Source organism: Alligator sinensis, unplaced genomic scaffold (assembly GCF_000455745.1).
Source record: "Alligator sinensis unplaced genomic scaffold, ASM45574v1 scaffold144_4, whole genome shotgun sequence".
Classification (NCBI taxonomy): Eukaryota; Metazoa; Chordata; order Crocodylia; family Alligatoridae; genus Alligator; species Alligator sinensis.
In genome coordinates, this window is record NW_005842190.1 from 1,306,539 (window position 1) to 1,318,799 (window position 12,261).

The 12,261-nt window shown below is 40.3% G+C and overlaps 1 protein-coding gene across 11 annotated transcripts in view; it reads right to left on the reverse strand.

Annotated features, from left to right (window-relative positions):
• The window catches only part of REV1 (REV1, DNA directed polymerase), a 75,423-nt gene that overhangs the window by 22,680 nt on the left and 40,482 nt on the right, over window positions 1–12,261 (reverse strand). For all 11 annotated transcript variants that reach the window (XM_025207226.1, XM_025207231.1, XM_025207228.1 and 8 more), the window contains 4 exons: window positions 11,079–11,207; window positions 10,202–10,356; window positions 6,065–6,184; window positions 2,283–2,503 (listed from right to left, as the gene is read on the reverse strand). In XM_025207226.1, the coding sequence (XP_025063011.1) occupies window positions 2,283–2,503; window positions 6,065–6,184; window positions 10,202–10,356; window positions 11,079–11,207 (625 nt within the window). The remainder of the gene's footprint in view (window positions 1–2,282; window positions 2,504–6,064; window positions 6,185–10,201; window positions 10,357–11,078; window positions 11,208–12,261) is intronic.

Below are 12,261 nucleotides of genomic sequence, written 5' to 3' on the forward strand. Positions count from 1 at the left end.
ATCGGAAACAGCAGGGCAGGCAAGAGGGAGGGGCTGCCTAATGACTCATCAATTAAGCAATTACCACTCATTCACAGGTGCTCCCTTTCTCCTAGTGCAGGGCTTCATGTAGACCAGAGCTTTCCAAACTTTTCATGTTGGTGACACACTTTTTAGACATGCATCATTTCGCGACAGTAATTCAGTTCCGGGGGAGGGGCCAAGGGAAGCAGACGCGAGTAAGGGAGCTCCGCGGTGCCCTTCCGCAAAATTTTCTGCATTTCGCGCGACACACCTACACACTGCCGCCGACACACTAATGTGTTGCGGCACACAGTTTGGAAAGCTCTGATGTAGACGGTTATTTGGCTGGGCTTGCCACCTCCCCCACTTCACCCAGTCAAAGGGCTTCAGAAGAGGATCCCAGCAGTGGTTGTGTTGGAGCTGTTGTGTTATCAGTTAATTGTTTACCCAATATAATTAGAGGAAGTTACATGATTATTTTTTAAATTATGTTTACAACCCTACTGCATACCAGGATTTATTAAAAAGACATGTGTGCAGCCTAGCTGCATGCTGGCAAGATGAAAGAGTGCTGTGGGAAGTGTAGCACTGGGAACCAATCCCCAATCCTATGCTTCCCACAGCACCTTTTGAAGCTCTGGGCATATGGGGAATCTAGGATGAGGGACCTGGCACCCTGAGCCCAGGCTCCCTGTGTGTGAGCATGATCAAAGTGTGGCAAGGGAAGCACAGCATCAGGGATCAGTCCTTGATGCTGTGCTTCTGGAGGTACAGGGAGTCCAGGATCTGGCTCCCTAATCCTGGCCTCTCTGCACTGGCAGGCACCTGATGGAATGTGTGTGTCCTGCTATGTACATCTGGCATGGCAGGATGCACAATTTTTTGGATCCAGGATAAAATTAATCAGATCCCATAGCAAGATTAATATCTGCTGTGGGCCTAACTCATCCATTTCTACACAATTTAAACTAAATTTAATTAATTTAACTTTGATCTAAAATTACCATTGTTTTCATCATCTTGAGTTTAAAGACAAATTGCAGAACTTCTGGTGATAATGAGCAATGAGCACAGGAAGCTAGATATGACTTTTGGGAGTTTTAGTGAAGATCTCAGTTTATACTGCTTCAGCTTAGTTTAAAATTAGACAATATCATGTAGTTTGGCAGCATTTTCATCAGTTTAAAATTCCTTAAATTTTTCCCTTTGAAATGAAAATAGTTGAGCCCTGCTTAACTTTTCAAAGATAGAAAATTCCAAAAGGTAAGCTTTTTGTTTCATTGTTAGACCAGGATCATTATACTTCCTCTCCTTTTCTTTCCCTGATTCCTATGTTAAGGAATAACATATTATAGTTTACTACATTATTCAATCTGCACCTTAGATTATAACGGGCATGTACTGCAGTAAAGGCATTGGGTCCAAAATTTCTAGTGTACCTAAAGCCATAATTCTCAACCAGGATGCCCTAGCATGTTGGGGTGGATTGAGATCCTTTTAAGGGTCCTGTGGGGTACTGCACAACATTAGCTATGTTAGGTATGAATCTCATGATAAACCCAAAGATTTTAAATAGGAATCCATATTGTTAGAAACATTATGACTTGTTGGGTCCTTTTCCGAGTTCTCTGCAACAGAAGAAATTGCTCTTATTTTTCTGTAATAATAATAAAAAAAATAAGAGTGAAAATTCAGAGCTGGGATTTTCCAAGGGGTGCCTTGAGTCTATTCAGTAGTGCCCCAAGTCTAAAAAGCTCGAGAACCACTAGCCTAAAAATAAGCTCCTAAATTCTTATTTTGATACCAAAGGCAGTGGAGAATGCAGATGTTGAGATTTCTGCAAATTGGTAACTTTGTTTAGGAATTCCTCTTATATGGAATTAAAGGTCTAATTTTAGGAACACGAAGATTCTGATACAGTGTTTTATAATTTCTACATATGGTTTATTTCTCATTTGCCTTTGCACTAATACTTTTTGAAAATATTATTTTAACATCCTTACCGTTTAACAAAAAGTATTAGAAACCCCACAGTATCTTAAAAAGAAAAACTAGTTAAATGTCTGTCAAGCGGGACAGTTCTGCGATAGTACTGTGTAACCAATCTGGTGAATCATTCCTGGAACAGAGACTGATGGACTGTCAAATTTTCATTTGGCTGCAACATACAGTGATATTTAATACAAAGATAAAGTGAGGATACTCAGAGTACTCATGGGGAAAGAGGAGGATCTTTTGCAGTGGGTGATAGCCCTGTAAAAAAATATTTTTAGATTTACCTGAGTAAATCTTATACCATAGTTTATTTCTGCTGAAACAGATTTTCTTTCCTTTTCTGTTCGAACAGGTCTATCATCCAAGCCACGGCAGAATCTGTAGAGCATTTGTCCTGTTTTTGGACCAAATTCTTTCTGGAGTTTTGCCATTGAAACATACTGTAGATCTCCACAAGTTTTAATTCCCAAAGATGCCAACTTTGATTCCATTGTTCTACCAACTCCTAACAAAAAAAAATAAAAATTTTGTTCTGTTAAGTCCACATAAATTCAAAGTGTTTATTTTTAAAGCACTATCTTTTAAAAAAAATGCTAAGCTGCCTAGCATTTAATTAATTTTCTAAGGAAAAATTAATCACAAAGACAAAATCATATGTCAACCCAGGAACTTTTGCATCTTGGCATTTTGCTTAATCAATACCACGTGCTTAATTTAGGGTGCTACCCTACAGTTAACTGGTATGTGTGTCCCTATTTCAGGGTGAAGTATCAAGACTTTAGCTTGCAGGATAATCCTTCTGTACATCCCCTAGTCAAGGACCATCTTCTGTACTTTGCTTAGTGCTAATAGTTTAATAAGTGTTAAAGAAAGCTGGTACCACATTTTAAGTTTTAAGTCCCCAAAAGTTTTGATACCTTAAACAAGTGAAAATATAACATACAGAGTATGCTCACAGCTGTATACACGACTCCACCTATTCACTATAGCTGTTTGGAATGGGTCGAAACTTATTTCACCAAGCAGTCCTAGCTCAAAGATAAGTGATTCTGGTATTTTAAGAGCCTTACTGAGAATTGTAAATATCTATCTCTATTGCATCAAATGAAGCAAGTTATAATATAACATACTTTTTTTTTAAATAGCAATTTTCATTAATTAGAATGAATTTGTATTTTTATTACCATTGAACTTCAGAAGATTTTAACTTTTAGAATATCTGTTTCACAATTTTAACAGTGCATTAACATGGAAACATATCCATAAACTACCTATTACTAACAAGTAAATGATACCAAAAACCTCTAAAGGACTTCTAAGTTAAATCATATTTGCTTATATACAATATTTTGGAAAATGTACTATAATTAGGTGATGATGGGTAGACAATAAAAAAGTTAGATGAGCTAAAAAATGTATCACATAAATCCTCCTCAAACTTCAGAAACTTAAGAGTGAAGTCAGAACTGTAGTACTACATTAAGTGGCAATTTATGTTTACCAGTATACATTTCAATACATTGTGATACTTCATATTAATTTGAAGTAGTTTATATTAGAACAGCCAGCATGAATCCTCAATTTCCTGCTCGCCAACAGGGAGAACTGGTTGAGAATGTGAAGGTGGAAGGTAACTTGGGTAGCACAAAATGATAAGAGTTCAAGATCTTATGGAAAGGAAGGAGAGCAGCAAAATAAAAGACACTAGACTTCAGAAAAGCAGACTTTAACAAGCTCAGGGAACTGGTGGGCAGGATCCCCTGGGAGGCAAGTCTGAGAGAAAAAGAAGTTAGGTGTACTTTAAACAGTCCACAGTAAGGGTTTAGAAGCAAGTTACCTTGATGCAAAGAAAGAACAGGAAGTGCAGCAGAAGGGTGGCTTGGTTAAGCAACAAATTGAAACTCAAAAAAGAATCCAACAAAAAGGGTAGACAACTGTATTACCACGGAAGAGTATATAAGTATATCACATAAGCGCAAAGGGAGAAAATCAGGAAGGCCAAGGCATGATCTGAGATGCAACTACTAAGAACATAAAAGGGATTTGATAAATATGTCAGAAGTAAAATGAAGAAAAGGAAAGCACAGCTCCCTTACTAAATGCAGAAGGCAATCTAGTTATGGATGATGCATACAGAAAGCTGAAGTATTTAATATCTTTTTTACTTCAGCTTTCACAAATTAGGTTGACTAGCACATGACAAGTTTTGTTGGCAGCACGAACAAGGGAAGAGGTCAGCAACTAAAAGTAGTGGAAGAAAAGGTTAGGGATTACTTGGAGAAACTGAACATTTTCAAGTTGGCAGGCCTAGACAGGATGTACCCTAGAGTACTGAAGAGTCACCGGGTCATGGAGAACTCATGGAGAATGGGTGAGGTCGTGGTATACTGGAAAAGGGCAAATATAATATTCATCTTTAAGAAAAGGGAGAAAGAAGATTGACTGGTCTGCAATTCCTTACGTCTGACCTTGATACCTGGAAAGATCCTGGAGCAGGTCATCAAGTAATCCATTTCTAGGCACCTTAAGGAAAATAAGGTGACCAGAAACAGCCAGCTTGGATTCATCAAGAGCAAATTACACTTGATCAACTGGATTAACTTTTACAGAAAGGTGACAGGTTTTGTAGATGGTTGGAAAACAGGGGTGGAACAGCAAGCTTTAGTAAGATTTTTGACATCATCTCCCATGGCATTCTCACTACTAAGCTAAGGAAATACAGACTAGACAGAAGTACTGTAAGGTGGACACCCAACTCATTGAATCATTGTGCTCAATTAGACACCAAGTCTAGTTGGGTTCCTGCAGATTCTGTCCTGAGTCCCTTCAACCTTATTCTACAATTTTATATGCATGTGTATGCACGTGCACACACAAACACAAAATGTTATTATAATATCCTCCTCTTTCTTCCTTGTACAAAAGAATTGTATATTAGCTTTGTAACAGTCCTAAAACATCAGCACACACAGTCTGAGCAAGGTTAGCAGCTGTATTTTATCAATAATTTCAGGGGCTTGTCTCTGTCATATATATGTGCATACGTACCAGCAGCATATACAAGGGCAATTATATAGTTACATGATAGAAATCACTTCGGCTTACAAATGTGCAATGCAGTTGTCACAGTTCAACTAGTTTTTCTTAGCCCCCATTGAGAAAGTTCATATGTATTCCTGTGTCATTTAACGTTCCAGTAAACTTAACTAAAAAACTTTTAGTAAAAAAAAAAATTCCCTAAAAAAAACCACGCCAAATTTACCTGGTGCATCCCCAATGGCTAGATACTTTATATAGATGTCCGACTGTAGTTTCCTTTCCACACTATTCTTTATTCACTGTTCTAGTCTATTCTTTAATACCACAATTTTGCAGCATCTCCTTTACTTTCCACCCCCATGATTACTACTACTTTTACCTTTTTCTATTTGTCTCCACTCTCCATTTCTCTCTCACTGGCTATTTCCTAACAAATAATAATCACCTATTTATCCCAGTTTCCTGTTGTTCAAATTTACTAGTCATCCCTTTGCCTGTTTTCCCCAATTAAAAAAAAATCCCTCAATCTTGACACCAGTTATACTTTGAACAGCAACCTTTCTTTAGCAAGTCTAACTAACCAAACACTGCTAAGTGACAACCATCTGCAACTGTTTTATGCAGTGCATTCTTAACAATAACTTCTCTGTAATAAGCCAGCATACACTCTGCTTAAAAAGTTACATGCTAAAACACACAAACTGCCTAAAATGCTAAACTGAGTTTGTCTCTGCGTCCTTCAAATACGTGGCTAGCTAACATCTTTAGTAAAAAGGATGCTGCTTGTAAAATAAAGTGTGAGAGGATATCAGCAGGAGCATTCCAGATAACAGAAGTATGGACACACAACCCCAAAGCTTATCTTTCTTCTACAGCTCAGATAACTATGAATAATGGACAACTGCATTCATATCAAATTTTGGGAATGTAATTTGACCCACCATTGAAATAATGAGCACCAATTTGTGCATATATCAATGTTGATCTGAAAAATCCCAAAGAAGAATAAATCTATCTTTAAATGTACCTGGAAGACTGGTGACTAGTTGACCTCTGATAAAATCATCTACTTCTTCTGGTTTTAAGTAGTATTGTCCATCTGGTTTTGCTTTACGAGTTGCCATTCTGGCCAGCAGAATATTAGAACCTGTGAAAGAAAACAAATAATTAAGGGATGGCTATGGTGATTTTCACTATCATAAGTAGCATTTTGCAATTCAGAAGATAAGGATGAAGCAAGTGTTGACAAATGTAACCAAATTCTAATCTCATTCTCTGTTTTGTTCATTGCTTCTTCATTCCCTGTTTCCAATGTGTGAACTGGCAGGGTTTGGGGTGAGAGTTAGGAGGACTTTTCTAAAAATAAATTTTGCTCACTACACTTAAAAAACAAAACAAAACCCAACCCTGGTTTCCCTAAGAGTACATTAGTCTTCAATATTATTCTACATGCACACAGAGGTAGATTAATTTCAAATAGCAGAAATTATTTTAAAACTATAAAAATCATAATCATAAATAAAATATCATAAAAAAATCATCTCTCAATATTACGTCATTCAAAAAACAAAAAGAGATGATGTATTTTATGCAAAGGAGTATAAATTGTCAATTTTATTAAAAATGAAGTATTTGATTTAAATTATACTTGAGCCTTCTTATATGCCAAGAAGAAATTCCAGTAATTTAATCATAAAACCAGAATCTGGACACTAGGCACATATTCAGTATTTTCCCCAATTTTTTCCTGCTTTTCTGCTTCATGCCCAGCTAAGCCAGGGGCAGGCAAAATATGGCCTGCCAAATGATTTTACCCAGCCCACCGCTGCTCCTCTGAGAACTATATCCGTGCCTCTAACCCTTCTCTCTTCCCCATGCCAGACAGCTGTAGCAGCAGCAGCCACTCCCCTCCCCAGGCCACCTGCTCAGTCCCACCCTCTAGGCCCCAGTATAAGCTCCAAGGCAGGGGGCACCGAGCTCCTGGCCAGGCTCCTGCCTAGCGAGGCTGTTTGTGTGTTGCTCCAACCCTGTGCTTGGCAAATTGAAGCTCAGATAAGGTTCTCCCTGCTGGCAGGAGAGTGGGGTGCAGGGGGAAGAGGCCCAGAAGCTGCAGGTTATCTAGGTTTTGCTGGGCCAGGGCCTAAAAGGGGTAGCGGCACTGGTCCTGCGCTATGTTCCCAGGTGCTGACCCAGCTTGTGACAGCTCCCCTAAGTTCCTGAAGTGGCCTTCCGGTCCAAATAATTGCCCACGCCTGAGCTAATCTATAACTCCAAAACGATGTCCTGACACCACTACCACCAGAACTCCTTGCTTTAGAATAAAACAAAATTATGAAAGGTCTGATAAATCACATCATCTACAGTATAATGTGCCCATCTTTATCCCGCAGGGTAATACTATTTCATATTTTTGGACAACAATGGTGGCAATACATATTTCATGGGCACCAATACAACTGAAACATTCTATTTATGAAACAAAACAAGGGTTCCCATGTTCAATATTTCTTCTGACTGATGGCTCATGTTCTCCCTGATAGTGTTGTCATTCCCATCCCTCTAGCTCAGGGGTCAGCAACACCCCGGCATGCGTGCCGGCATGCCACAGCCAGCCCTGGCTCTGGGTAGCTGCTGTCAGCAATGGAGCCCAGGCTGCTCCCAGAAGGGCTTCCAGAGTCCCAGCTGCCCGCTGGGAGCAGCCTGGGCTCCATTGCTGACAGCAGCTACCCAGAGCCGGGCCCAGCTGCAGCCAGGAGGCTGAAAACAGCTGCGCTGGGCTCTGGAGCCCTGGAATCAGCTGTACTGGCCCATGCACACACGCCTCGGAGCAGGCGGTGAGGGAGGAGCTTGAGGCAGTGCAACCCCGGTCTCTCCCCTGCTCTCAGCACAGAGCTGGTGACTGGGCTCCAGAGCCCGGCGCAGCCATCTGTAGCCAGCCTGGGCTCTGGGCAGCTGCAGCAAGCAGGCTGCAAACAGCTGTGCCAGGCTCCACAGCTCTAGCGTCAGCTCTGGGCTCATGGCGACTGCACGCACACCTTGGGGCACACAGCAGGGCAGTGCAGCTGCAGCTGCCCAGAGGCCAGGCTGGCTACAAACAGCTGCGCCAGGCTCCAGAGCCCAATCACCAGCTGTGCCAGAAACTGGGGAGATACCGGGGTTTGCACTGCCTCAGGCCCCTCCCCCACCGCCCACTCCAAGGCACGCGTGCACGTGCTGGTACAGAGCTAATGTCAGCACTCTGGAGCCTGGTGCAGCTGTTTGCAGCCTCCCGGCTGCAGCTGACCCCATCTCTGGGTAGCTGCTGCCAGCTGGGAGCCCAGGCTGGTCCCCGCAGGTAGCTGGGATGCTGCAAGCCCTGCTGGGAGCAGCCCAGGCTCCAGCAGCTACCCAGAGCCGGGGTAGCTGCTGACAGCCACAAAACCTGGGCTGGGGGGCAAAGGGCAGCAGGGCAAAGGACACAAGCAGGACATCCTGCCGTGTACCACCTGCCGTCACATTGTTTTTCTGGCATGCTGGCACTCCGGCACCTTCAAGGTAGGCATTGTGGTGTTTTTCGGCACTCTGGCCAAAAAACGCTGCCTACCCCTGCTCTAGCTTATGTAACTATATGGCTACCCTGCGAGTCAGTGACTTTTGTTAATGCACCATCTGTATAGCTTCCCAATAAAGTATTCAGTACTTCTCAGAATCATGACCAAGGTCTTGTCAATACATTTTCACTAGGGTAAATTTAATTGGTTTAGTTTGGCCAGTGGAAACCCCTGAATTTAAACTACACCTATTTCATTGCCTGAAGTTGAACCAAAAAAAGCATATAAGAAACAAGAGCATCTAATCACAATAGTTTGCATTGGTTTAACTATATCAGTTTAAATTCACATCTGAGGTTATTTTAGTACATGTAAACAAGGCTTAAATCCTTGGGCATGGGCATACAAGGAAGTTACTGTGAAGTCAATGAGAATTTACTACACAGCAAAACCCTGGGCTCTCTACTGCCACCTTGCAGCATCTTACCACTCAATGGAAGAGAGAAAAAAATAAGCCCACAAGCAACTGCCACAGAGAAGTTGCTATACTCTAAACCCACAATACCCACTTACTTTTGGTAATTTGTTCATGCACTCTTACCCTTACTCAAAGTCGCACAAAAATGTTTGGCAGAGCAAGGAACTGTATCCCAGGTTTCTCCCCTCATATATATGTTAGTGCCCTTACCATGGGACCACTCTTCCTCTTTTCTAATTATTTAATTCTGCTTTGATGGTAAATAGATTAAATCCTTATAGCATACCAGTGTGAATTTTAGAAAGCCACTAATCACAAAATTTGTAAAGTTCTCACTTGGAGTACCTGAATGTATTTGTTTTTAGAACAAATATTTGATAGGAAGACTTTTGGTTTTCTATAAGTAATATAAAAACAAATCTGTATAAATAGCTACGTCCAAATATGAAAAGATATTTTTAAAGAAAGCATAAGCATTTTAAATAAGGTTATAAACAGTTCAAATGTCTCAAGGCAAAGTGTGACACGAACATGAATCTGGGGAATTATAGTTAAGTTAATAACAGTAATGAGATAACAAAGAGGACTACCTCCAAAGACTTAGAACAATGGATTTCAACCTGAATCACAAGTGGATTTTAAGTGTCAGAGTATTTATTCCCAGGTTACTCATTTCTACAATGCAATTATGAACAAAGAGAAAAAAGAGAAGGAAAAGTGCAAGGAGAGAGAAAAAGGAAGTGCCAAGATCTTTTTAAAGGTATGAAACTATATACTATACCTCCCTTCCAAACATATAGCCTTTGCTTCTTGTCAATAAACTATTCGATAGGAACAGCATGAACGCTACCCTTCTTTCATTTTTCAATTTACTTGAAGTGATATAGTAATACAATATAAAATTAATAAAAATATCCTAGAAATGAAATTATACCACATATTCTATAATACAGGAGAAGGTGGGAGCAAAACCCATAGGTAGGTTGCCTAAAGCTTTCCATTATGAAGGATTCTTGAAACCTTTAATATTAATGCATTCCAATGGTAATAGTTCACTTATATCATAAAAGCTTATGTTGTAGCAGTCTTATATAGTTTTGATATACTCAAGGATGGCACGTGACATTTGTAAGCAAATATCAAATGAAGTACTAACCCATCCCAACAGAGGCAGCACATTTAGTCTGGGCTTTGATTTCGGTGCGAATAGTATTTGCAAATTCATCAGGAGTCAATCTGGTCTCTGTAAGGATTTCAGTGATATCTACTAGAGCTTCATCGCAACTGACTGCTTCGATGTTATGAGTATAGCTATCAACACAAAGTAAAGGAGGTGAAACAGCAGCAACAGCTCACCATCTGTTAAAACAAATACGTAGCAAGTAAAGTCTTCCCTTTGTGGTAGCATCTCCCTGATTATTTATTCTCAATCCCACATAAGGTATACGTTTAAAAATAATATGCCAAGTCACAGTAATGCTACCTTTTAGAACTAGTTTCAATACAGATCATGATTTTTGAAGAATAGTTGGAGAAGAAAATTTAAATATATTTTCACTGAAAGAGAACTGCCCAAATTTTTCAAGTGCAGATTAATATAAAAAGGTAAATTTTAATGGAAATTATTCCAAAAATTCAGTTCTTGAAACATTTTATTTAAAGAATATTAGTTATCTTGGAAGGGGCAGCACCTTCTATACTTATTAACTGAAGCCAGACTCTTCTCCAATTGAAGTCAGTGAAAACTCTGACACTGACTTCTACAGGACTCATATTGATTGTTTTGCAGGATTTGGCTTCAAGATATTGAGCCATTCAGCTCAGAATACAGTGACTATCTTAGGTTATTTGGTCAACATAAAAAGTTGTACAGAAGATCTAAGATGAGAATGATTTTGAAGGGTAAAAAGGGAAAAACAGGCTTATGAAGATGAAAATACTAGATCAAATATTGGCATCCAGGAAAATGGCAAATGTAAACATGCCTGATGATCTCACTGCAAATAATTATCTGAACAATCAATTTACTTTACCTTGCTAGCATTTCATACAATGTCCGTGCAACTTCTTTGTACGCATTAAAATCATATGGAACTGCTTGAAGATTTGGACATAGCTTTTTTGCCTGGCCAAAAAACATTCCATTCTTTATACCAGCTTGTCTAAAAGCAAATTAAAACAAATAAAAATTCAATGAATTACACAGAACTTGCTTCTGCATAGATCCAAAATATCACATATTTGCAAGATAAATCATTAGAACTTTTCCATTCTGTGATCAGGTAAGCATTAATGTACTTGAGTTAATTCCATCTGGTTATGGTTTAATCTATGAGAAAGTGACCTGCAAATGTAACTGTAAGGTTGTGCATGTCAAACATTCATTTGGATGATAATATAGTTGATGTACACATTTTATAATCTGAATAGCCAAGTAAGAGATGTAATTATTAGGAAGTCTTGAAAGCTCCCGGATAACGCACATTAAGTCTTTCTAGACTTTAAGAAGGCCTTTGACACTGACTCTCTCCCCATCCTCATCAATAAATTAAGCGACTGTGGCATTGATGCCTGCACAGTTGGATGGGTAAAAAATTGGCTGATGGGGCACACGCAGAGAGTAGTGGTGGACAGGTTGTACTCAACCTGGCGAGATGTGACAAGTGGGGTACCCCAGGGCTCAGTCCTTGGGCCCGCACTGTTTAACATCTTCATCAGCGACTTGGATGAGGGGGTGGAAAGCACGCTGTCCAAATTTGCTGATGACACTAAGATGTGGGGTAAGGTGGACACACTTGAAGGGAGAGAGAGAGAGGCTGCAACTAGATTTAGACAGACTACAAAAGTGGGCAGATGATAATAGGATGGGGTTCAACGTAGACAAATGCAGGGTGCTGCACCTTGGGAGAAGGAATCCACAGCATACATACAGGCTGGGGAGTTCCCTTCTTGAAAGCACAGAGGCGGAAAGGGATCTCGGAGTCATTATTGACTCCAAGATGAACATGAGCCGCCAATGCCACAACACAGCCAGCAAGTACCTTGTCATGCATCCAAAGGTGCGTCTCAAGCCGGTCCAGAAAGGTGATACTCCCCCTCTATGTGACTTTGGTCAGGCCGCAGTTGGAGTACTGCATCCGGTACTGGGCGCCGCACTTCAAGAGGGATGTGGCCAACCTGGAGCAGGTTCAGAGGAGGGCCAGCCGCTTGGGGAGA